This window comes from Topomyia yanbarensis, chromosome 3 (genome assembly GCF_030247195.1).
Source record: "Topomyia yanbarensis strain Yona2022 chromosome 3, ASM3024719v1, whole genome shotgun sequence".
In the NCBI taxonomy this organism is placed as follows: domain Eukaryota; kingdom Metazoa; phylum Arthropoda; class Insecta; order Diptera; family Culicidae; genus Topomyia; species Topomyia yanbarensis.
Genome location: NC_080672.1, coordinates 253,302,747 through 253,330,641, shown reverse-complemented (window position 1 = coordinate 253,330,641; position 27,895 = coordinate 253,302,747). Strand labels below are relative to the sequence as shown.

The 27,895-nt window shown below is 39.0% G+C and overlaps 1 protein-coding gene across 10 annotated transcripts in view; it reads left to right on the top strand.

Annotated features, from left to right (window-relative positions):
- LOC131690966 (cell adhesion molecule Dscam2) overlaps positions 1-27,895 on the top strand; it is a 352,778-nt gene that overhangs the window by 304,962 nt on the left and 19,921 nt on the right. For all 10 annotated transcript variants that reach the window (XM_058977077.1, XM_058977074.1, XM_058977075.1 and 7 more), the window contains 2 exons: positions 21,299-21,488; positions 24,973-25,590. In XM_058977077.1, the coding sequence (XP_058833060.1) occupies positions 21,299-21,488; positions 24,973-25,590 (808 nt within the window). The remainder of the gene's footprint in view (positions 1-21,298; positions 21,489-24,972; positions 25,591-27,895) is intronic.

Genomic DNA, 27,895 nt, shown 5'->3' with positions numbered 1-27,895 from the left:
TTTCCTTTTGGCAGCCAGCCAACGCATAAATCTGTCAAGCCAAAGTTGGATGCAAAGTATTTATAGCACTTTTAATTGATGGTTGAAATTCGCTACCTCTGAGTGATAGCCTATCCCATTGGATGTTGTCTTCACGGTATGCTGGATATTGTGAATTTATGGTGCTGCTGTCGGTGAGGTTAATTCAGAAGTCATGCAACTCAGAATGGGCTGCACCTAGGCCTTGTTGATTATAGTCAATCCATTACAATATGCATTGATTACAGAAGTCAAACCAAATTAAACATACTTACAGCTAAAAGTCAGGAGGTTATTAGAAGCCGTTTCAATATTTAGCCGTTATGAATCCGATAGGATTCTTTTCAGATTTCAATCCACGAAATTCCAGTGATCTTTTCCAAGCTAAAAGTTGATATTTTTGGAAGTTCTAAGAACATCACCAAGCATAGTTTTTAATGGAATTAAATTGTGGTGTCTTCATAAGCGGCTCCAGCCAGCTGGCAAAGGGGGTAAAATAGTGTCGAATTTTGGAAACTTATTTCTGAACATGTACTTAGAGATTAGCGTCTAGCTAGATAAATCACCCCATCCTTGAATCCTTACCATTTCTTTTCTCTACTAATCTTCAGCGAATCCATTTCGCCACAGATTATTTTAACCATAAAACTACGGGGTGAATCTTTTCGTTATGTTTCAGTTAGTCAAGTCCAATCTAATGAAATCGATCAGAATACAAGTGGTAATCTGAAGGGTTTCACTGTAGCAAGTCTGTTAGCGATACAAACTAAGAAAGCATTTTCGGTAGTATCAGCTTACAATCATGCACTGAAAAAACTAAACGCATTAATATTAGGGTTCGTCGCGGTTGCGGTAATTACCCCAACCGCGCGGTATTTACCGCACGCACACCGCAAAACATGCGGTGCGGTAAGACACTTTTTCCCGCGGATGCGGTGCGGTATTACCGCAACCGCACTTCAAAACATAATTGATAAAGTTTGCAGTCTGCAGTAAAAAGTGAATTAAAACGATGACTTTTACCATTTGAGAAGGACGCAAGTAGATTTATTTTCTTAACGAATGCTTTGCAATGCCACTATTAGGAAAACTCCTATGTCAGAACGGTCGAGTTTCACTTATTACCCTACAATAGAGAAACACAAAAAACATTTTATTGTTCTAATTTCCATAGACTTGACAATGATTTGAAAAGAAATCCGAATATAATCCGTATTCGACCTATCGCTACTTGATTTTTTTACATTTTGGTTATTCTAATAAGATATAACATACCGCTGCTAGGCACCATTAGTTTTATGACATATTTTCAGGGCCGCCGAGAGGGGGGGGGGGCGGGGTGTTTCCCCCGGGTCCGGAGTTCTGAAGGGGGCCCGGATTTTTAACAGAAACTAAAATTTTGACAAATAGTTTTTCGACAAAAATTTATTTGAGAATGCAATTTAAAATTAATTATCTTGTGTATGAGGTAACTAGAATATTGAAAATTCTAAACTATTGCATATTTGATATCAACTATGTTTATACCAACCTAATTCTCGCATCGAAACAAGATCAGACTCGAGTGGGCATAGAAATTTGTACATTGAATGCCATGTACGCAGCTCATCTGGGTTCGAATCCCAACCCCACACACAGGAATAGAGATGTTTTATAGGAAAATTCCTAACCTGAATGAAGAAGCGAATAACCTTAAGGTTAAAATGTCTATAATCGAAACAAAAATATGATAAGACTTGTAAGGGAAATAATTAAATGGTTTGATTAGAAGTCATGAGGTTGTCTTAAAATTTTGCTAATACGAAATGGTTTTTTTTTTTTGAATTATTGAATTTCCAATCTTCGAAAGCGCTGTAGTGTCGAAAGTAATTATTGAAAGAAAAAACCCTGCTTAGGGTTGCCACACCGGTTTTTGGAGGCGAATTCCGTATTTTCGTTCGGGTAAATCCGAATTTCTTCGGAAGAATCCATTGGATTATTTTGCAATTTTGCGTTGCCCTTTTCTTTATCAGGAATCGTCCTCATAAACATCATCCTCGGGATGCAGACCCTAAATGCTAAGGAGGGCCCCACTCGGCGTTGACAAATATTATTTTAAAAGTGCCATTTGGGCTTACTTTACCCCATTGAACCTTCGCTTCAATGGATCAATGTTCCTTACAAAGATTCTCGAAAGAAACTGAAGTGTGATTTCACACCCCGTGTTTGTTTACTGAGGAGCAGAGCAAAGCTTGCTCGGGTTATCCTTCACAGCGATAGTGGCTGGTGCTTTTAGATTCTTTGTGAATATCCGAGGAAGCGAAGTATTACACCCAACTAAATCAACAAAACTGTTCACAAATACGAAAAAAAATAAAACTAAATGTGAACTGCACAGTGCTATACCAAAACATTACACTCTACGGTGAATGTGAAGAAAATAAGATATTTTTCCTCCTAGTGCTACGAGCTACATAAGAAATAAAACAGGGCATATTTATTTGTTTTTAAGCGTTTTATACAATAAAAAGCAATTTAAGCGCTTCAAAATTCTGTCGAGTGATCACTTTAATTCAAAATTCTAATTAATTTCAACGCATACCCATGTGTAGTCTTTCCTCTGCTCAGTAAAATTCTGCTGGTGAAAGCACCACTAGAGGCGGTAACCCTACCTCTATTTGCGAGCTCAATTGGTCAAATGAGTCATCAAAAATTCTCGATATGCCAAAGGAATTCGAAATTCATCCAAAAATTTAAATTTGCAATTTAATATATTTGGTTTGCCGTTCATTGTTACAAAATCCATAAAAAATCATATTCAGATACGAGATGATACCGAAACTTTTTTGTCAAGGGGTCATACTCCAATGACGTAGCTTTTTTCGGCGATTTTCGACTACCAATTCCCCCTTGCAAAGCGGCCAGGGATGCACAAAAAATAAATACGTTTTACAATTCTTTCAAATACGGCCTTTTATCAACATTTTCATTATAACTGAAAATTGCGTACATAACTGGCTCCTTTCATGACGAATATAGTTTGTTTGGAATTTTTTATGTCATGGAGCATGAAGATAAAATCTCTCAGTTCACAATCCTGCAGCTGCCAATGATGAGCCATACGTTCAACTAAATTACTAAATTGTGTTTGATTGATTTCGAAGAGAAAATTTAACTATGTTACCAAACTAAATCAACTAGTTAGCAAGATTAGCTAACTAATCTAGCAAGTTATATCCGCATACAATTTTTTTTCGTTTTGGAGGAGTGAGCGTGAGATTTTGAACGTCGCTTCCTGAACGTAACGATTTTATTTTTATTTTTGAACTATTTACTAGAAATTAGTTACAACATTCTTGTAAAATATTTTAAGGTGTGCTAACACACCAACACAAATAAAAGAATAATTCATGTTTTTATAAGATTATGAATGTTTTCGAAACCAGCATAGCGTAAAATCCAACGACAACCCTTATTTGAAATTTGATCCATGTTTCTCTTTTTTTTATTCCTACGTGGATTTTTTTTTTATTTTGTTAAAATTTCATTGATCTATTTTTTTCAAGTTGTGGATTGTATTTGTTTTTGTACAATTTTAAGATTCTGCCTTTTTTATATATTTCCATACTTTTATTTTATCCATCTTTCTACGTTCCTTACTTTTGTTTATTTTTCTATTGCTCTCACTATCACTTACTTTAATTTATAGTTTTTTCTCTGTTATTTCATTTTATTCGCAATTTTTCGAAAAATTCTCCTTTCTTCATTTTATTTTTCTTATCGTTTCATATTTTAATACCCTGCTTTTTTATTTGTTTCTTTTGTCATTCCATCTAATTTTTAGAATTTGTCTATTTACTACATTTATTTTTATCAAAGCCTTTTTCTATTTACTTTTTTCATATTTTTTTGCATTTCCAAAAGCAATTTTACTTATTCAAATTCATTCCAATTTGTCTTATTGTTTAATTTTTTACCTTTCTCATATTTTCTTCCCTATTTTCTAAATTTTAGCTTTCCGTGTTTCGTTGATTTAATATAATTTTATTTATTTTTTATACCCTTTCCTTAAGATTTAATTCGTTATTGTTATTTCTTCATTGTTTCCATTTGAAAGTACTATTTCTGTTGACCATTTTCCTATACGTTTACATTGATTTTTTTTATTTTCCTAAAAAACATGCGATTTTTCTTTTTTGACACTATGCCAACTTCTTCTTAATTTTACGTTTAGTTCGTTGTTTGAATTTATTTCAAATTTTATTTCTAGTGTTTTTTATGCTTTAAATAATTTAATCCATTTTATTCATTTTCTTCGCGTTAATTTTTTGTGTTTATATAGTATACCATGTTGGCTTTTTTATACTATTTTTTATTTTCTATTTTGTCTGTTTGCTCCGTTTTTGTTCAATACTTCCAATTTTCTTTACTTATTCGTCTTTTCATCATTCCAATCTTTCAGCTTTTCAAAATTTTCTTGTTCTTCCATTTTTTTAATTTCTCTATGGTTATTATATTCTTGTCTTTTATATATACTCCTCTAATTTTTTGCATTCTTAACGTTTTATTTAGTTTTTCCATTGCTTTAAATATGTCTTGTTATTAATCTTAAATAAATTTAATTATTCTTGATTTATTGAGTTTTTCAGTTCTATGCATTATTTATTTTAATGTTTGTATTATTTTAATAGTTTTTTTCATTTTCATTGATTCTTAAAATTTCTCCTACTTTCCTATCAATTATCGAATTCATTATTTTCACCATTTGTTCAATAATGTACGACTTCTTTAATCTTCGCAATATGTTTTTCTAGTTTCCTGTTTTCTTTTATCAGCTTTTGTTTTGGTTTTTCTCGATTTATCATTTTTTGACAATTGACATTAATTTGTTTATTTGGTTGATTTTGTTGTTTCTATCTCTTTTGTACATTCTTTTGATATTTAGTTTTCCTATTGTTTTTTATCTTTTGCCGTTGATCGCCATTAAGACATCTTTAATTTTTGTAATTACTACATTTTTAATCTTTCCTTTTCTTTACTTTTACAAATACTATTGACAAAAATGGCGCTTTTCAAAGTCACCAAAACTGTTGAAGAGGTATTAAAAAACTCCCAAAGTATAAAAGCTCTACGTTTTTTCCTTCATTGGCACTACAAACAACTAGAGCAAAAAACTGGTACATAAATATAAAATATCAGTGTACTATACATAATATCAGTGAACTCCTATGGATTTCAAACATTAACTTTATTGTACTCAGGCAATACACAGTGGTGGGGGCCCGTACGTTGGACCCCCCGGGCCCGTATTTTCTCTCTACGGCCCTGCATATTTTGAACACTATTTATTTAATTCTTCAAAGTAAAAATTTACAAACAAACCTTTTTAAATACATAAAACGCACAATCCAACCATTGTACTGTCAAATCCAATTTAAAAATGCATCATCGTTTTCATGATATTGTCTCAACTGTGAATTTTGATTACTTGGAGAACTTAACCCTTTATAAGGCAGTGGCAACTATATTGCTATATTGTGGTTATACAAAATAAATGAATAATTTCAACACAATTTTTAAAAATACATGAATTTTACCGCATTACCGCGCGGTGCGGTGCGGTAAGTGCAGTGCAGTTGCAATAAGCGGTGCGGTTTTATTATTTTTTTGCGGTTGCGGTGCGGACTATCCATTTACCCACATCCGCACCTCGAAGAACCCTAGTTAATATCATGTGAAAATCTATTGAATTATTTCAATGGCAATGTACATTCAATAAAAAAATGACGTATTCAAGTAGAATATGTTTGAATTTAATTTGAAAAACCACATGAAATGCGTTTTATTAGATTTCAACCTAAACATAAAGCGCGGCAATGTTTATTATTTTTGCTTCATCAAAACATCAAATTGAATACTTGCTTTGTTTTTAACGAGAATATTCAATTAGCTTTCACAAATTGCACAAATAGAAATTCTGTTTGATGTGATGGGGCATTTTTTCTGACCCAACACCACATATCAATTATTTATCACCGAAGAACATCGTGTACAATAATGTACTCATGTTGCCAAACGCTAAGATCTAGGTACCATTTTGCAAGACAAATAAAATGACAGCAGACATCTATTCGACTGAAGTTCACCTTTAAACTGGCATCTTTTGCATTTCACTGATTTAGCCAAATCGTTCGTTCCACGATAAGCGGATTTCCGTAAAATTAAGGCAATTTGGGCTCATCCCTTGATGCCGTTGCAGCTTCCTTATTGGAGTCAGTATTTTCTGGAAAACCACAGAAAACGAACCATAAGGACAAGTAACACAAATCCAAATACAGTGCTGAGTGTTGAGAAAAGTTGTTTCTCAATCATTGGCCAGTTGAATGAAATCCAATATCATACTGCAGCCTTCGAAGGGTTGGCGCCTCAGGCTCAATCTTAGTTGAAATGCGTATGGTACAATTGATGTTCGGTTTTTTCGTCAAAGATATATGAACTGAGCGACGAATACGTCTGCGAGAAGGCTACAAATATCACTGAGCAAGTAAAAACAACCTAACAGTAAACGATTAGAACCCGGACCTCTTAGCTGTACGGCCAGGTGCTGATGAAACTCGAGGGACGATGAATCTTATGCAAAAGCCAATCTAAATAAATCTCAGGGCGCCAATTTTACAAGACTGCTGCTCGCGATTTCTATAAGATTAAAGTTTGTTTTTGGCGAATAAATACTCGAAAAAAGGCAAGAAAATCAGCATCACCAGTCCCATGATGTTCCAGAAACATGCTGGCCAGATTTTGGCAGCTGCTATAACAGCAAGGGCTTGCTTCGATAGTCGACAATAGGATCCAGTTCACCTCAAAAGAGCTGAGTTCAGAAAATTGTCCCCAGTTCCGTTCAATAGCTTTCCAAGACCGTGACGGAAAAAGGCGTGCGCCGGCTGATAGGCACCGCGTGCGAGAATTTATTCAAAATAACGATGAATTACGATGGATACCACCAAAAGGTCTGTTTCAATTGCTTTTATAAAATCAAATGTTAACTTTATTTCACTTTCACATAGTTTCTCGAAAGTCAGTTAAAAATACATGGATTTGAAAATGCCCCATCTTTAAACGTTCTACATCCAAAACTCGGCTGTAAAACCTTTATGGTAATACGAAAAAAATGCTCTAATAGCAAGACGCTTAATACTAAAACGGTCCCAACCAAAAATTCCCCAAACGGGGATACCAATACATTCAAATCTTCTCTGCGGCGCACTCATGTTTAATCAATTCTTATACAATGAATTTTAACGCGTCGGATTCCCTGGAAGTGTGTAGCACTTCGCTCTGGGTCTGAGTACTGGTCCGGATCCGGGAGGTCCGGATTTGGGAACTGGTCCGAATCGGGAACTGTGCCGGATCTGGCAACTAGGCCGGATCGGGAAACTGTCTAAATTTTTTATTTCGCTATCCAACCTACCCAGTAAAAGCCCGTAGTTCCGGCTGATTTCTGCCAACATTGGGGCAGATTCCAGCCTGAAATAGGGCAGAAATCCGCCAGGATTCCGGTTAGCTTGACTCAATACTAATACTATCATAGAAATCGACCGAATTATGCGACATACGAACAGAGCCGAGGTTTACACATACTGAAAAAGTGTTTGATTGTGTGATGCACATACAAGAACAGCAACCGAAATACGTCATTCCACCGTCTACTACCTTTGCGGAAATATGAGTTTAATACCGCAATTGCGTGGTCTGTTACAGAAAAGATAATAGAATCTGACCCAAAAGTAGTAGAAACATACCCGTAGGATTTAGGGTGTAGCTTTTACTAAAGTCTTGGTTCTGGCGATTTGGATGGAGTGTACTAACTTGGAACCGTTATGAAATATCACTTTGAGAATGCGATATCGAAAATACTTTTGCTGTTGTGAATAAAAGTTTATTTTATAAAAATTAAGGGGTTACGCCACTGTAGAATTTTAAAAAAAATCGATTTTCTATTTTTTAGTCCAAAATGTGTTTTAGGACGTTAAAGATGATATCCCAATACATAGAAGACGAAAACAATAAATAAATGTTCAAATTTTCAATTCAGCCGCAGCGCGTCTTATGTATATACCGTGTGTACTGAAAACTTTAACCGCTTTTTTCTCGAAAACACTTTTTTGAGTTGGCCGGAAATGTAACTCGAACAAATGATTTTTGATCGCTTTGAAATTTTCACAGCATATACAGAATTGATTTGTCCAGCGATGTCCGCAGGATTTTATTTTTTATTGCTTACCTTCTTTTTAATTAACGATTTTGTGTCGATTTTTATGACATTTTTGGCTTTATTTCACTCAAAAGTGCACCATTTCGCATAAAATCAACATCGAAAAAACATCCCTGCGTACTTCGCTTGCTATTGATATAAGGAATCAAAAAAACTTTAGTTTTTGGCTCTAAGTCAAAAATTACGAGAGATAGATTTCCGGCCGTGGACCCCTTCCAAAAAACGCGCATGGGGGAAAATGCTTCACATGTGCATACAGACTGCATGCTACTGGGCTTTGTAACAATAACCATGTTGATTTTGCTACAGTCATACTGTGGTCACAAATGATTACATGGGGTGAAGATATTCTTGCTCCCAGCGATATTACACTCACAAGTAGTTTTCCTTACAGGACATTCCATGTGAAGATTTCCTCTCGAGAGGAGTGGTTGTCTGGCTATATGGAGAGACTACAACAAATGCAAGTGGTTTGTTACACTGACGGCTCTTTGATGGAGGAACATGGTGGTGCTGATTCCTACTTTCGTGAAATGAGATTGGAGTAATCTCAATTCCTAGGTAGATACTGTACTGTATTCCAAACAGAAATCCTGCGATTTTTTACATTTCTTATAAAAGAAATGTATAGAATTCGCTCAAACTTTCAAGATTTTTTCCGAGGCCCGGAGGGCCGAGTCTTATATACCAATCGACTCAGCTCGACGATTTGGGACAATGTCTCTGTGTGTGTGTGTGTGTGTGTGTGTGTGTGTGTGTGTGTGTGTGTGTGTCTGTGTGTGTGTGTGTATGTAACGGACAAATTCTCATTCGTGTTTCTCAGCAATGGCTGAACCGATCTTATCCAAACCAATTTTAAATGAAAGAACTAAAAAACAGTATGAACGCTATTAATTTGTTTTTGATTCTGATGGTTAGTTTCCAAGATATGAATGTTTGAATGCGTAAAAATGGCGTTTTTTGCAGTTTTTTTAAATTATCTGCCGAAATTGACAATATAGATTAACAATTTATATATTTTAAGACAGATTTAACGAATACCTTTCGAACAAGCTATAGATTGTAGAAATCGGACTATTATCAAAAGAGATATTTAACATTAAATTCGGACGAAAGATTTTTATCATTTCCCATTGCCAGAAATATGACCAAAAACATAAAATCTATTATTAACGCCAAAACGGCTTATTTTAGGTCAATAGTATCTTCAGAGAATTTAATGGAGGTAATATGGCCTTTCTTTTGGAATTGTGCTTTTGCTGATTAATCCCCCTATGAGTGAGATATTTGCACAAATTTTCTTGGAAGTGATTATATCGAAATGATGTCTTCAGCAAATTTGTAGCTCTTACTTTTGCGAATAACTTTACTAAAGACTTTAAATATCTATTTTGAATACTTTAAAAGTCATGGCTTGTTGTTTGTTGATTACTCTTTCTCGCCCATTTATTGTTCAATATAGTAATAATCCATTGAAATAAGCCAAACATTATTTCGATAAAACGAATTTTGTATTTTATTTTACTATCTACAACCGCTAGAAATAATCACCGAACACTTCCAAGTTGTCTGGAAGGAACTTGATAACTTATCAGTACAAAAATGTTCATTTGTGCGAACCTTCTGACTGCAATTTTTCTAACTTATAACCATCGGATCCATCTGAAACATATCGGAAAATGAAAAGCGAAAAAAATAACTCCAAGCAACGGCGTAGCCAAGAGGAGGTTTTGGGGTTTAACACCATACAACACCCCCCCCCCCCCCCACAACACCCAAAAAATATTGGATTGAAGCTGAAAATTTATTGATGCAGACTGATTTAATTCAATATTACAATAACAATTATCTGATCCGTAGATTGATAACCTGTTGTTGTTAACATCATTAGGACTTTTGATAAATTGTCGGAATGGGGTCCTGATATGTAACTGATCTATTGGTCTTGATTTCACAGTTGTCTAATTGCATCAATATCAAATTCCTGCCTGAAAACATTCCAATAGAAAATTCCAGAGTTCTGTAATCAATCATAATCCTCAGATTTCTTTTCAAATTGAACTCGCTTTTGTAGAGATGTACTATAATAAGGGTCTTTATTTAATAGGAAGCGAAGTTAAAATTGATTTAATGTCTATGAAACATAGAACTGCTCACCAAAAAATGCATAACTTTCAACATTTGCTAAAAATGTTTTTGCCTTTCTCATTCACTCTAAAATTCGTCAATCTAATCCCGACCCGGAGAGCCGAGTGTCATATGCCAATCGACTGAGTTCGTCGAGATCGGAAAATGTCTGTGTGTGTATGTGTGTATGTGGAAAAAAATGTGACCTCTGTTTCTCAGAGATGGCTGGACCGATTTGCACAAAGTTAGTCTCAAATGAAAGGTACAACCTTCCCATCGGCTGCTATTGAATTTTTTATTGATTGGACTTCCGGTTCCGGAGTTACGAGTTGAAGAGTGCAATCACACAGCAAATTCCCATATAAACTGAAATGAAAAATTTTCAAAATCAAATTTGTATTTTCGATGCCAAATGACTTTAAAATGCATGAAACATTGAGATGTTTGACAAAAATTGACTTCTTTGGACTTTGGTACATTTTTGCCTTTCTCATATAGAAAGGTTATGCAATCACTCTAAAAATCGTTAATCATACCGGCCCAGAGAGAGTATGCGGTGAGGGGTTGCTACTTTAAAATTAAAACTAATTTAAAATTTCTTAACAAGTTGAAAATTTTCGGCAGGACCTGGACCTCCCGGATCTTTCTCCATGAGCCGCCGCTGGTTTCAAGCGATGTTTCAGTATCACATAGTATCTCAAGATCGTGGCTGTCGATCCATTGTATGTATGTGCAAATCGTACTGAACATGTAATATTCATTTCCACCATTGTATTGAACATAACCAGCCATGGAATCGTAGTCTGGACAAATAAGACAAGCACAATTGCACCACTAGATGGATTAAAACAGGTTTTTATTTTGGGAATGTGTCGAGTTGAGACGAAAACGTAATATGATTAATAACGAGGATAACACTTTCCGAATGTAGAGAGAAATTTATGAAAAATTACGATTTACATTCGACTCTAGCAGGTTCTGATCGATTTTGATGAGCATTTGATTTTTGTTGTATGACCAATTGTATGTATAGGTCAAATGTTTAAAAACAGTAATTTAAGGTCAAGATAACATCATTTTGAAACCGCCAATTTCGGAGGTTTAGTATCTTCGATGAGTTTTACAAACGTTAAACAGCGCATCATTTAATAAAATAATTTTGACGGTAAATCGTCCAAGAAGTATGTATGGTGAATTTTCTCAGGTTAATATTCATGACTACAATAAAGTCTCAACAAATTCGCTAAAGATACGAACCTTGTTACTATTTTCTGGAAAATAATTCTGCATAATTTTAAAACTTCAAAAATTATGGTTTCGGAATTATGCCGTTTGGACAGTAAGATCGATTTTCACCAAACCCCCACCAAACCGAATTTCTGGCTACGCCGCTGACTTCAAGTAAGTAGAAACAAAGTCGTTCTACACTCGTTCACAGAAACTTCTTCGAACGCTGAATATCTATTATAATACATTGACACCCCAATTTTATCAGCCAAATATGAATTGCCAAATATGTTTTTTTATTGCATCGAACTACAACAATTTTTAGGTAGCTTTCAAGGGGTTATTTTATAGACTTCTTCCAAAATTTGGCGAACCTATTCCAATTCGTATACCGTTTCGTTGCAGATAGAGAAAATACTGAAATTTTCAGCTTTTTTCCTACACAATATTACGAAAGCTTATTAAACAATTTTTCCTAATAAGTTTGTGAAAATTATAAACTATTTGAAATTTTTTAATAGTTTAATTTTTTATTTAACCGTGATTTTTTAATAAATAGTGACCGTCGCTTCACAACGTAGTCTATTTTTCATGGCTTGCGGTGAGCACGATCTCTCGAATTGCTGAAATGAAAATTATGGAATAGAAAATAATTTTTAGTGTTCTTTACAGATTTAACTCGCCGCGAAGATAGCTCTGAATTAGACCCGCTGGTGCCCTAAGACGATTTCGCTAGATTTTCGGAGCACTGTGCACCCAGTGCATTAACGCAAGTGACGGAAGGCTATCGAAAAGTTTCGTGAAAATGAAAATTCCAGTAATGATGATGACTTTCCCAAACGGTTCGTTTTCGAGAGGTTTTTTTTGTTCTTTGGCATTAGGATTAGCGATAATAATTCAAATCAAGGATACTACTGGGAAGTCACCTTTAGAAAAAGTCGATGTCGAAGTAAAATTTGGAACTATGCACGCATGCACTTCAGAGATAGCGTGACATCAGTAGCTGCGATTTCATTTCAACGCTTTTTTGTGAAAAAGGCGATACTCACAAATGTAAACATAAGGCTTTTTTCATACATGCGAATGATAAATAAATAACCCCTTTAGGAAAATTCAGTTTTCCCACCACAATTTAGATATTTTATTAACAGAGCATTAACGATAATTCTTGTCCATGGGCCATTTTTTCGCTTTCCCATTGATTTGGTTTGAGATTTCTAGCACTGATGTTGTCCTATGCTGATTTGAGCGATTCTCTGAGTCCTGCCACTATCCCATGTAGTATGTGTTATCAAAAACATCGCGAAACATCAAGTTCTAAATGTTCTCAAACGATATAATATCCGAAGAGAGTGATAAGAGTTATAAGAAATGTCTCATCACACTGTTAGGTGGATTAAAAGCGTTTTTTTTATTCAAATCGTTTATTTGATAAGGCACGTTGCGTTAGCTTAAAGGTGCCAATTTTGTTTTGTTTTACATTTTAAATTGCTTAAAACTAGGGGATTCCATATTGATTTTTTTTTGAATGAAACTAATGCGATTTTATAGCTATCTTATATATCTACACAAGGGGATAATATTATTTTCGTAAGATTAGGGGGGTCATTTAGTTTTTGTGGCAATATGGTTTGACATTTTTATCAGTGAGATTATTGGAGCAAATAATGTTTAACTAAGGGGGACAATTTTTTACGACTATCTTAAAAGTAGGAATAACTAGAGGACATGATTGAATTTTGTAAAGATTCGTAATTATAGTTATTTTTGTGGGTAGTAGAGTTGGGCATTTTCAACGAGATTATATAATATAATAGTTAAAACTAGAAGAGACAAGAAGAGCTAAATGCTTCGTGATGATATTGGGGAAGGGGGTAGGGTAGACAAAGATGGCAGGGAGAGAAAATTATTTCAGTTTCAGGCATCGTGAGATCAACGGATGGATTACAAACTCGGGTGGCCTTCATCAGGGGAATCATGTACTGGGACGCCAGGTGGTCCTCCTCAAGATGGCAGGGGTTTTTCCAGACGATTTCGTAGTACGGCTCAGATGTGGATCGACAACATTTCGAGTTAAGCGTGTTACGTTCGTGCCGTAGGTCCCGTGTTTGTTGGCTCATTCGATACAGATGCTTTGATACAGGTGGAAAAGGGGTTCTGAGAATGATAAGGAAAATAAGAAGGGGCAGTTAGACTTGTATATTGATGGTTTTCACAAAGGTGTATATAAGGGACATATAGAGGACATCGCGGCTTGCCAGCACATCTCGAACCGGGACGTTGGTTGGTCTTCCTCGGGCCCGCAGGGTATCCATTAGCCGAGACCTGGCGGAACTGTACTCGGTGCACGCCCAGACAATGTGCTCGATGTCGTGATAGCCGCGCCACAAGCGCAGATACCACTATCCACGAGCCCAATACGCCGGAGATGTGCATCCAGCGTGTAATGGTTTGCCATGAGTCGGGACATCACACGAATGAAGTCACGACCCACATCCATCCCCTTGAACCAAGGTTTCGTCGATACCTTAGGGATTATCGAATGTAGCCACCTTCCCAGCTCCCCACTGCTCCACGAAGTTTGCCAACTTTCGAGGGTTCTCTGATGAGTAATACTGAAAAATTCGCTGAAGCAAATTGGTCTTTCGTAAACGTCTCCTTCTAAGGCACCCACCTTAGCTAAGGAGTCTGCCTTCTCATTGCCCGGAATGGAGCAATGAGAAGGGACCCATACCAAGGTAATCTGGAAAGAGTTGTCAGATAAAGCACTCAATAGCTCCCGTATTTTCGCCAAAAAATACGAGGAGTGCTTTCCATGTTTCATCGAGCGAATAGCGTCAATGGAACTGAGGCTATCCAAAACGATGAAGTAATGGCCTGCGGGTAATGTTTCAATGACTCCAAGGCTATACTGAATGGCAGCTAGTTCTGCGGCGTAAACTGAAGCAGGGTTACTGAGTTTGTAGGAGGCGGTGAACTTTTGATTGAAAATACCGAAGCCAGTGGACCCTTCGAGGTTTGATCCGTCAGTATAAAACATCTTAGAACAGTCGACTTCTCGGAATTTATTATAAAAAATGTTTGGAGCCACTTGTGGGCGTATGTGGTCCGGAATTCCACTAATCTCGTCTTTCGTGGATGTGTCGAAGAAAACAGTAGATCCAGAAGTTTTTATGAAATGCACACGGTTGGGATTGTAAGAAGAAGGGTTAATATTCTGCGCCATGTAGTCAAAGTAAAGGGACATGAAACGGGTCTGAGAATTGAGCTCAACAAGCCTTTCGAAATTTTCAATCACGACCGGGTTCAAGATATCGCATCGAATGAGCAATCGATATGAGAGTTCCCAAAATCAATTTTTCAACGGGAGAACGCCCGACAGCACTTCGAGACTCATCGTATGGGTCGACTGCATGCACCCTAAGGCGATACGCAAACAACGATACTGAATTCTTTCGAGTTTGATGAAATGTATGTTCGCGGCGAAGCGAAAGCAGAAGCATCCGTATTCCATTAACGACAGTATCGTTGTTTGATACAACCTAATTAGGTCTCCTGGGTGGGCACCCCACCAAGTTCCGGTTATTGTGCGAAGAAAGTTGATCCTTTGCTGGCATTTCTGTTTCAGATACCGAATATGGCATCCCCAAGTACCTTTCGAGTCGAACCAGACCCCTAGATATTTTACTGTGAAGACCTGAGCGATAGTTTGACCCATTAATAGAAGCTGTAGTTGTGCTGGTTCACGCTTCCTTGAAAATACAACTAGCTCAGTTTTCTCCGTGGAGAATTCGATACCCAGCTTAATAGCCCATGCAGACAAATTGTCCAAGGTATTCTGTAATGGTCCTTGTAGATCGGCAGCTTTGGGTCCCGCAACAGACACCACGCCATCGTCTGCAAGTTGCCTTAACGTGCAGGACATCATTCATCAATGTCGTTGACGTAGAAATTGTATAACAGGGGGCTTAGACATGAGCCCTGGGGAAGGCCCATGTAGCTAAATCGTGATGACCATGCGAAAAATGCATGTGCTTTTCCGACAACAAGTTTAGTAAAAATTTGTTTAAAGTCGCTGAAAGACCATGCTGGTGCAGCTTCTCTGAAAGAATGTTGATCGAAACTGAATCAAAAGCCCCCTTAATATCTAGGAACACTGATGCCATCTGCTCTTTGCTAGCATAGGCCATTTGAATTTCAGTTGAGAGCAACGCAAGACAATCGTTCGTCCCTTTGCCTTTGCGAAAGCCAAATTGTGTATCTGACAGCAAGCTATTTGCTTCGACCCAATTGTCGAGGCGGGATAGGATCATTTTCTCGAACAACTTCCGGATACAGGATAGCATTGCGATCGGACGGTACGAATTGTGGTCGGAGGCTGGTTTTCCTGGTTTTTGGATGGCGATGACCTTCACTTGTCTCCAATCGAGTGGGACAATGTTAGCCTCGAGAAACTTATTAAATAAGTTCAACAAGCGTCTCTTGGCAGAGTCAGGCAGATTCTTCAACAAGTTGAATTTGATTCTGTCTGGCCCCGGAGCTTTATTGTTACACGACAAGAGAGCAAGTGAGAACTCCACCATCGAAAAAGGTGTTTCGTTCGCGCTATCGTGAGGAGACGCGGCGCGGTAAATCTTCTGTGCCGGGGTGGAATCCGGACAAACCTTCTTGGCGAAATCGAATATCCAACGGTTTGAATATTCTGTACTCTCGTTAGTACTGTTTCGGTTTCGCAAACGCCGGGCCGTGCCCCAAAGAGTGCTCATCGATGTTTCTCTCATTAGTCCGTCAACGAACCGGCGCCAGTAACTACGTTTCTTGGCTTTCATCAAACTCTTCATTCGCGTTTCTAACGTCGCATATTTTCGATAGCTAGCGGGTAACCCGTCGTCCCGGAAGGTCTTATACGCGGCGGCCTTCTCCGCGTACACGTCTGAGCACTCTTTGTCCCACCACGGATTAGGAGAGCGTTTTTGTATGTTCGCGCCGGGTACTGGCTTAGTCTGAGCTTGAATCGCGCTGTCGAGAATCAAGCCAGCCAAAAAGCTGTACTCTTCCTCCGGAGGAAGTTCTTGGGTAGATTCGATGTTGTCGGATATCGCAGCAGCATAGCTCTTCCAATCGATATTTCGTGTGAGGTCATACGAAATATTGATTGATTTCAATGGCCTTGAACCGTTATTGATTGAGACTGCAATCGGCAGATGGTCGCTGCCGTGGGGATCAGGAATTACCTTCCACGTGCAATTCAACCGCAGCGATGTTGAGCAAAGGGACAAGTCTAAGGCGCTCGGGCGCGCTGGAGGAGCAGGAATCCGTGTCATTTCACCCGTGTTTAAAATTGTCAAATTGAAGTTATCGCAAAGATCCTGAATTAAGGAAGACCGGTTATCATCATAGAGGCAACCCCATGCTGTACCGTGAGAGTTAAAGTCTCCTAAAACTAGTCGCGGTGCTGGCAGGGATTCTAAGATGTCTTGTAGCCGTCGGTGCCCAACCGCGGTGTTGGGGGGAATATATATGGAAGCTATGCAAAGGCTTTTGCCTTTGGTTGTTACTTGACAAGCGACAACTTCAATACCTGTTATCGAGGGAAGGTTAATTCTGTAGAAGGAATAGCACTTTTTGATCCCCAAAAGCACTCCTCCATAGGGGGTGTCTCGATCCAGGCGAATAATATTAAAGTCGTGGAAGTTGAGATCTATGTCGGAAGTTAACCAAGTTTCACATAATGCAAATGCATCGCAACTCAAATTATTTATTAAAATTTTGAAGGAATCGATTTTCGGGATGATACTTCTGCAATTCCACTGTAGAACAGTGATCAAATCCGTGACCTCGTTCGATGAGTTAGCCATCGAAGGATACAATCGCTGAGAGGAGGGGCCATTTAGCAGTCAACTGCTTCAAAAATGTTCTCACTGTAGGGAGAAAAGCTAACATAAGACTTTTAATAGGATCTGTAATATTGAAAGTTTTAATTATCCAGTCCACTATGTCCGAGAGTTTTATAATTCCAGTGCTGTGATTACTCTCGAACTGAAACAAAGGAACACTTGGGATTTTTGATGTTCCTGGAAGTGCTGGGAACTCCTTCTCTGAGCTTAATCCTCCGATACCAGGAGCTAATTGCTTCGGTTTGGTTGCAACACTTCCAATAGATGTCACTTTCGGAGCCCCGTCAAGGGACACCTTCTGGCCTTTACAAGGAACTTTACGAGAGGAAATGTTCCTCCTCTTCCTATAAATTCTAAGCACCCTAGTAGATGTTCCCTCTTGTGGGTTACCAGCCTCGCCCTCGTCAGGAGGCAAGTAAGTGTAGATGTTTGCTGAGGATGGTGGCGTAGCATTCTTTAACATTTCTGCGAAAGAATGTTTGGATCGTCTCGCAAGGGAACGTTTCAGTTTATCCCCGCGTAGTTTGTACGCGGGACATGCCGAGATATCATGCAGACTCTCCGCACAGTAAGGACACTTTTCGGCTTGCGGGCCTTATTGCTACAATGGGTGGCTGTGTGACCCAGTTGTTTACACTTTGTGCAATTCATGACCCGCGGCACAAACAGATGCACAGGCAGACGAACCTTGTGCAAGAGGACGAAATTTGGCAAAGCGGTACCAGCGAAGGTCACCCGATAAGAGTTTGATTGGAGGTACGTTTTTGAACCATCCCCCGCAACTACTACTGAGTGCAAACGTTTGCACTCAAGTATTTTCACTGGCTGAAGTAAGCGGTCTCTAAAACGGCCAACCTCGTACTTCAGCAGATCCTCGCACGTCAAACTCTCATCGGTTACGACGCCTTCGAATTGTACTTTTACAGCTGGAATATACACGTTATAATCTCGCGTAAAGTGCTCACAGCAAGCAATATCGTTTGCCTGCTTTGAGTTGGCTAGCAACACCCTTATCTTGTCCGAGCGGACCTTTGAAATTTCGGTCACAGCCGAGAACCGTTCCGTCAGGTCTCTAGAAATCTGAAGAAGATTCAGTGATTTAGTCTTGGGCCGAAAGAAGACCACAAATGGACCAGTTGAGAGTTCTGGATAGCATTTGGGCCGGGGGGAGCCTTAGAAGTTGAACCCGATTCAACTTCCATTTGACCATCCGGAGAGGGAACCATAGAAAACGTCAACGCACGGGGTCAGCGCCCGCGCAGACGGAAGAAAACAATAAATGTGTTACAAAAGACAAAAACCACTTAGCTTTAAACTGGTGTCCAACGACGAAACGATCCAGCTTATACAGCTGGCTATTGTTTAATCCTCACATGCGAACAAAAGACTGAGGACCGAACCGAACTGGCAAAATAACCTTGAATGCGGATTAACACTATTCTTTATCGCCTCACACAGCACTACGGACTAGAAAAAACAACCTCTGTCTCGATGGAGAGCTCGAAAACGAATGAAAATCCTGCGATTATGTGCGGGGTACAATCAGCCCTTCAACAGAGCTTGTTCGGCAAAGTTATAAACTTCTGCTCCAATCGTCAGGCTGCAATAAAGGACCTTAGCTCAGACAAATCACCCTCAAGCTGGAGATCGCGTGCCAAACCCAAATCGAAGAACTAAGCATTGTCGACAGTATCCACCTTTTCTGGATGCTCGGATATTCCGGTATTACTCGAAATGAATAAGCATTCGAATTAGCTAGGACAGGTGAAGTGATTGAGTTCGTTGCTCCTTAGCCCGTACCACCAACAAGTTGGATAAGAAAAAACTCGGTCCGAGCACCGCAAATATTAAAGAAATCTACAAACATCTCGCCAAACAAAGGCGTTTCCAGAACAACCGTGCCCATGCAATATGCTGACCAGGGCTTCAACAGGCCACTGCAAACTCAATTATCATATGGCAACTATTCAGCGCGCTGAGTCATTTTCATGTGATCTTTGTGAATCCGACTACGGAACCTCAGATCAACTAATATGCATTTGCCCAGCAGTAGCGCAATCGCGATTTTGAGTTTTCGGACGTCTCTACATAAATCACATCGCGTTTAGACGATTGAAACTCAGAGACATACTAAAACTAAAGTATCTTATCCAATGCGGTAAAGAGTTTTAAGTTTACTCACAGGCGATTTGAACTACTTGTGAGTTTAACTTAGCTTCTGTTTGTTTTTGTGCTGTTATACTTCCCATCCTTCCAATTCTGCTCCCTTCCTCCTCCTTCTCTTGCGCCTACGTCCCAGATTCCAAAAAACTTGTCATAGTCATATTTAAGTTGTAGATTTTCAGAGCGATTCCATAACCTTTCTGTATGAGAAAGGCAAAACAGGGTTTTGATCCGCTTAACAATTATTTTTAATCATTCTAAGAATGGACAAACATGTTCGAAAAAACTTATTTCTACAGTTTTATTTTCTTATAGATTCTGTGCCATTATGCTGAAGAGATCGAAACGCAGACATCTGGATTTATAACTAATTAACGACAATTAATCCTTGCGACACGGTTGTCTTTTTGAAAGTGCTAACTTTATAAGCATCTGCATAAACACCAAATCCCTTTAAAACAATAATAGTAGACTTTAGTATCGCCCAAATGTATGCGAAAAATTACGTTTCTTTGAGTCTCATTTCAACGCTGGAATGGGGGCCACACGTGTCGGCACGTTCGCAAGAGTAAGAATTTGCATAATGTTATCACGTACGCAGACCTGCCACTTCGCTCTGCAATATCGCAATCATATTCAATGTGGCACAGTCCGATAGGAGCAGTAAAGGATACTGTCATCACAATTGATCATTCAATTAAGTCAATCGGAGGCAGCTACGCGCTGGGAACAAAATACAAACGATACGATTCATAAATGTTGATTGTGCCGATCAATTAACTTCTAGGAAAATTTTCCAGATTGACGCAAAGCATTTTTCAGGGACATGACATGAATGGCATACCAGTGGAAAGAAAAAGTGCGTATACCACAAATAATTTCCGCGTAGTGTGGTACACATTTTCCTCTCAATCCACGAGCAATTTCTTTTCTCGTCCAGCTTCAAGTTCAGTCGAAACCACAAAATCATCGGAAAACTAAATTTCAATCACAAATGCAATTTCCGCCTAATGGAATTACTTCCCATCAATCTGAATTGCACTAGCGTCAGGCTGTTGCGTGTCATCCAAGTAGTTGAAGCGAACGCATCGAACGCTACATCACACGTCACGGAACGTCATTTCCTCGTGTCTATTTCCAACCTATGGGCGGTTAATTAAACCCTCACATGCTCGATGCCTCCACTATCACTTTATTATTAGTCGAATGATTTGACTCAGTTTTTAGCGAAAGTTCGGCAGCTGGAACCATCCAAACCTTAGGGCGAAATTGTTGTCACCCTAGGACAAAATTCAATTTCAGTACATCACCGACCACGACAATCTAATGGAACGAATATTGAATGCATGTGGTAGAGTGTGCCTTAGTTGAGCACTATGTGATGCAGTAAGTATCGAAGCGTAATGGACTGCCTAACTGCTATGTGATTATTATAAATTTACACTTTTAATTGAACATTAAGTAAGAGAACTGGAACAGAGGTTTCGAGCTGAGTCCGAACCGATTTCTCTCTACTTGGCTCTCTACTACGGGATCAATGTGACGAATCAAACCACAAATTTTCTTTTTTTCCGCATCTCAATACCAATTCTCCATGTGTTTTTTTTTCTTTCAGGTACCAAGTTACATCCTAGACTACGTGGTGGTAACAGCGTGGGTGCAGGACAGTGGCGTCCATCTGTATCCAAACACCGACATCGGTGGCAAATACATCGTGCTGTCGAACGGCGATTTGTACATCAACAACGCCGGACCAAGCGATGCGTACAAAACGTACTCGTGCAGAACTGTAAATAGACTAACAGGTGAGTGATACCTGGAATTTGCGCAGCTAATCGTTCGCAACGGTTGCAGCACTCCGGGCGAAGCAGGGAAATGCAAAAATCTGCTGCCATGGTGCCGGCACTGAACTGAGTTAGAGCGAATATCATTTTTTTAATATACAGTCACGATTTCTCTTTCAATGGCAGCACCCATTACGGTTGATGGATGCGAAAATAGGAAAAAAAAGTACTAGCAATAGATAAAAAAGCAACTGAAAATCACGCAAGAACTTTTCTGTTGAAAAGTGGATACCCGTAATGAAATAGAGTAAATTTCACGTTCCATGTGGCCTTGGGCACATAATTTGTACGGTTATATTTTCGGAAAAAAAATTGTAAAGCCATAAACTAACTAACGATTGATTCAAGAAAAAGATTAAACTACTCCATTTTCATTCTATGTTCGTATGTTATTAGTCCTACTGTTTCACCGTAGGTGAAAATATGCAGCGTTGCATTGCATAGCGTTGTGACAAGGATTTAGGCGGATTTCATACTCACTGATGGTGCTCTGATGAGAGTTGCATATGAATTGAAAACTACCGTTTGTTTCACATTGCTTGCACCATCATACAAAAAGAGTTCTCTTATCACCTATGGATACAATACTTTGTTTTTATTTGCATGCAAGTAAGCTATAACTCATACCATTGTAAGCTGTGAATAAAAGAAAATGATTTTTCTAGTTTGTCAACTGCAGCATGAGGAAGTAGCAGCGCATTTGTGATTTGTCCTGCACGCAAATATCAGAAATAGACATTACTGATGTGCTGGAATAAAGTGCTCCTTATGGTCATGTTCTTGGAGGTGGCGAAATCGATTAGTCTTAGGCCGTTCTCGTTCGTCTGCTGGTGGGCGCTGAACCTTCCAATTACCGGTCTGTATTCCACCTCCTGGCCAACCTGAGCATTAAGGTCGCCGATGACGATCTTGACGTCATGTCTTGGGCAGCGATCGTATTCGCTGCGCGTAGAATTCGTCCTTGTCGTCATCGCTACTTCCGAGGTGGGGACTATGCACGTAAATTATGCTGATGTTGAAGAACCGGCCCTTGCTCCTCAACCTGCACATTCTGTCGCTGACCGGCCACCACCCGATCACATGCTTTTGCATCTCCCCCACCACTAAAAAAGCTGTTCCCAGCTCGTGTGTATTGCCGCAGCTCTGGTAGATGGTGTGGTTCCCGCGAAAGACCCGTTAAGCGACCTGCTATTCCATGTCCCAAGTTTCCAGTCTCTTGTCCGTTTCCGTTGCGTCTGTTGTACGTCTGTGCCAATTTTATCCGTCCGAAATTTCTTGTTGAACTTTCTGAGCATGCATGAGCATTTTTATGGGCGGCTAGCTAGGCCTACACCAACCTTGCAGTAACGCTGAAGAATCACGGGAAGAGAGAGATTTGGGCCAAGCGCTTATTTAAAGGCGGCGCTGGCTTGCCTTTCCAGGGCTGCTTTGAGGCATGTGGTATTTAGGCCTAGAATGTCTAGGGCCCACTACCTCGTCCTACCACACCCGCAGTCAGCCCCCGCTACATGGTTCGGGTCGCGAATCACAACTAGTTGCTATCGCGACTAAGCATTATCCACTACCTATGACCCGCCCGGTTGCTTGCAGCTCAGCTTCCCAGTATCAAAAAAAATTGTTCTTGCATTCAGCAAAAACAAATGCATCTAGATAAATGCATCTGCACAAATTTATTAAACACCGTAGTGGAAGGCAGTCATTATTCGACCAGAAACAGTAGATTTTGATTCCCTTGGAAAAGACCTTCACCAAAGGCTGAAAGCAACCTACGATTTGTTAGAAAAGACGGAATTACTGTAATTGATAAGTATGCGGGCGGAAAACCGATCACTTCGTCCTTGCGTAGAACTATTGTTAATCCGCTAGGTATCCACTTGAAAATACTTTATCGTTCAGTAAGTTATGACTCCCAAAGAACTATAAAATGTTAGGTTAAGACGTCTCTCTGATTTCTGCAGGATTTGGGAATCCTTTGCCAAAGATCATTGAGCTCATTCTAGTACTAGTGAGGGCTGGACATTAGCATAATCTGTGTCTGGATGTTTTCTCCACTTGATAACATTTCCTGAATCTTATCTTAAACCTTTCCTAACTTGACCAAATGGGCTCTAAGAGCTCACTGGCCTATTAATATGTCAGTAATTACCTTTAATTCGGGTTTACACAGCCTAAATTAATAACGGGTGGTAGTTCATTTATCGAGCTTTTTTAAGATTCAAATCCAAAGTATGGCCCAGGAAACGAGAGGCAGCTCTCCTGTTAGACAGCTTATCAGTCGTTTCTTTCTATTCCCATGCGCCCTGGCACACATATCTAAGTGTGCATTTGTTTGTCATACCAATCATAATATGTCGAGACAACCATACACGAGTTTCGACTCGAAGTCATATGAACTCCTGGTCTGGTCATCGGATACAATTACTATCTCCTGGGCCTTTAGGTCGCTTCTAAGAAGACAATTTCTGACACAGGTTTCAATTGCACATGCTTTCGCCCCCTGTTCTTACACTACATCCTCCTTTCCGAAATATAATAATATTAAAATATTATGATCTAAGGCGCCTACCTATTCCGGATGAGCTCCGTCTATTCAGTTCGATTGGAAATGACAACTTCAAACGGAAGACCAACACCAAAGACGTAATCGGTATGCTATCAGTGAATGTACTCACGCGCAACACTTCTGAGACAAGCTCCAGGATTTTTGGGAGCCCCGTTCCTTTTTAGATAGGTGGTTTCAGTTAAGCTTTAATTACGCTTTACACCATTTCACATCGTTGCTTAGAAGAGCTAATTGGATCGAAGGTTGGATCCATTGCATGGATCAAGTGAGGCTCCTAGACAGCAAAAGAAAGAGGTGCGAGGAAAGCACAACAAGCCCCCCACGAAGTACGACCTTGATGTAGTTTCATGGGGAAGAAGAGCGAAAAAAGAGAAGAAGTGATTTTAGTGGTTGGGCGCGAAAGTCAGCCGTGAGACCCACACAGCGACAATACACTACAGGTCAGGCTAAAAACTTTTAAACTACTAATATAAAAAAACGTCACGTCTAGTTGCATATGGTATAAACACTACCTTCCCTCCAACACACCGGCAGGTACTCCACGGTATAGCTCCACCCAAAGATCATAAAGTTCTTGGCGGGCGAGCTAGAGGTTTAAAGTATAATAATAATAATAATGGAATAGACATTTCCACAACTATATTGAACATAGAATCATTGTTTGGATAAATGAGACAGAGACAGGCACAATAGCAACACTATCAAAACAGGTTTTTAATATTTATGTTATGCCTGCGATCGGTGAAATTTTACACATGTGACAGTTGCAATAAGTTTTACCCTTTCTGACATTATTCAGCGCGTTTTTAATAAAATAATAAAAAAGCTGTTGAACTTGACACTAAAATGTTTTCCTTCGTCTTTTTTTCCTTCTACCTGTAGGTGAAATACAAATTTCAACATATCCAGGTAGAGTAATAGTGACTGAACCGAAAGGACTAGTACAACCTAGAATTAATGTAGAGAAACACTCGCTCAAGCACGTAGTTGTGAATGCACAAGTCACACTGCCTTGTGTAGCCCAGGGTCACCCGGTGCCCACGTATCGCTGGTTCAAGGAGGTCAAGGATCAGATCATCCCGCTCCAGCTAAACGAGCGGATCGGCATCATCTCGGCCGGGCTGCTGAAGGTCGCCAAAGCCCGTCTAGAGGATAGCGGGAAGTATCTCTGCTGGGTCAACAACACGGCCGGCGAAGAGACAATCCAGGTGACGTTGACAGTTACCGCACCCCTCACAGCACACCTGCAGCCACAAGTACAAACCGTAGATGTTAGTAAGGATGCACAGTTTCAGTGCATCATCTCGGGTTTCCCGGCTCACGAAGTCCTCTGGATGCACAACGGGAAACCCATCGTACGGGACAGTCGGATAGAAATCTACACCGATACGCCACGCATCGTGATCAAGAACGTGCAGAAGGAGGACCAGGGCATGTACCAGTGTTTCGTGTCCAACGAATGGGAACAGATACAGTCGACTGCCGAGCTACAACTAGGAGGTAAGCATGTGATGAAAAATTAATATTTAGTTTTTTAAGATCATATACCTTTCATTTTCATGAGGAGAGAAAAAGTTTGTTTTTTTTTTTTAGATTATAGAGTAGAGTAACAAAAAAACAATTAGCCCCAATCGGGCCACACCTGAGTCGATTCCTAATCCTGCCAGGAGTCCTAGCTCCAAAGTAAGTGTAGGTGACACTATGTACATCAAATTATCACTGCAAGCGTAAATAAGAAAGATAATTTATTTGGCTTTGATAGAAGAAGTTCTTAAACTTTTAACGAAGTGACGTCTGAGTCAATTTGGCATGGGGCCTAGCAGCGCATGGTTGTGTATAGATATGTGCGCCGATGTATTTTTGATCGGCGACATTGTTGGCCGGCGTTGGCGGCGTCACGCCGTTGAACCCTATCAGCGGCGGCGCTCCGGTGTATATCGGCGTGACGAATATTGACCCTATGTAACAAAAAAAAATTCTTGGCACTACAATTTCTTTCCCGAATTTTCGGTCTCTATTGTAACAGACTTCGTAGCATACAGCCAAAGACAAACAGACGTAACCGTTTGAAGTAAATTCTAAAAAATTAACGCCCACGGTATACTATCCACATCTGTAGAGCACATTGCACAAAATGTGATTCTCGCAACCATGTCAAATGCATTTTTGCATCCAACGCTCTGTGAACGCTCCCCGTAGAATAATGATTGCCATTGGCAAATCTAAATAATGCATAGTAACGACTGCATTTTACGACTCATAATAATCATTTATTGTTCTATATTTAGGAAATTAACCAACGGTAAAATATTTTTTTCGTTTGAGGAAATCAATTCTTGTAGTCGCTTTATTGTTTTTTGTTTATATTTATTCTTCTTTACCGTCGCTCTTTTAGAATCCCGCGGACATCAGGTACCGAACACGAGAGGTTAATATTGACATTACTGCGTAGAAATGTCACTTTTAATTATCGTGTAAGAGCTCCTAGGTAAACACATAGGGTAATTTATTGCACGATTTATTATTTGTTCTTCATTTTGGGGTGAGAAGAATGGCTTGTACAGACGTAATCGAATGGCAAGTATAAGCCCAACGAACAAACATTCAAATGAAATCAGTTCGACCCTAATCGGAATCTTAACTAAAAAGATATATTCATTTGAACATCGCAGCTTTGAATACAGTTTTTTCCAGAATTTATCATCTATTTCACCTTTGAAGTTCTGTAAAACAAGTAAATTTTTCGTCTCCGATACTTAATATTTTGAGGACTCTTTTCAACCTATTTAGAAACAGAGAAAAATGCTAAATCATGAAAAATCATAAACAAAATTTTGAGGTTTTGTTCAGCTAGGCGACACTGTGCGCCATCATCATCAGAGTAGTGTTTTGCATATTTTGCAACGATTTTCCCTTTTTCAGCCAAACGACGAATTGTGCAGTCTTTAAACACGAATTCGAATATCCTGAGATTCATACAGTGCTGGAAAAAATGATAAACATGTTATGAAAATTGCATTCAACAAAAAATAGGCAATGCACTAATTGAATGTAAATGTTAGGAAAGAGCAATGCACTATTAGAAGAACTACACTAAGGCAAAACGCATAGTGAAATTCATAAGATTCATCTTATGATGACTAGAAAAGTAACAAAACTATGTTTTCATAAGATTAATATGAAAAACATACGGCTTCTATGATTATCTTAACATTTTATAAGGTATTGCATATGCCAGTCGTTCGAATTTCATACGAGCATCTTATGATTCTTATAAACATAAGAGAAATGTATAATATTGTCTTATGATAATTCAAAGATGCCTTATGGAACATGAAATCATAGCAAACCGATTTGACCAAATAAATGCCGTTGCATAAGATAATCTTATGATATACATACGTGCTACTTGTGGCTAAAAATTATACGATATTCCTATGAAAATCGCTGTATTTTTTGCCTGAGTGTATGCTTCCAGCGGATCAACAAAAAGTAGAGCCGACAATTCAAATTGACTTTTATATCAACGTAGTATGGTTTGCAGTCAGTTGCAACTTAAACTTGACACAGATGCTCTCACGTTCGTCCAACTGTTCAAACCAATGCTATTGCATGTTATTTGCATTTCATTTAGGAAGCATCCACGCTCCAGGACAGCCAAGACAAACTCTTACCAGAGCAAACACTTGACCGTGTCAGTACTCACTTTACTATTCCAGTGGGTTTGATCTATGTAGGAAAAAAAATAATAAATCGAGAAACGAATAGGGTTTCATAATGGATTTTCGTTTAATTTATTGGCGTG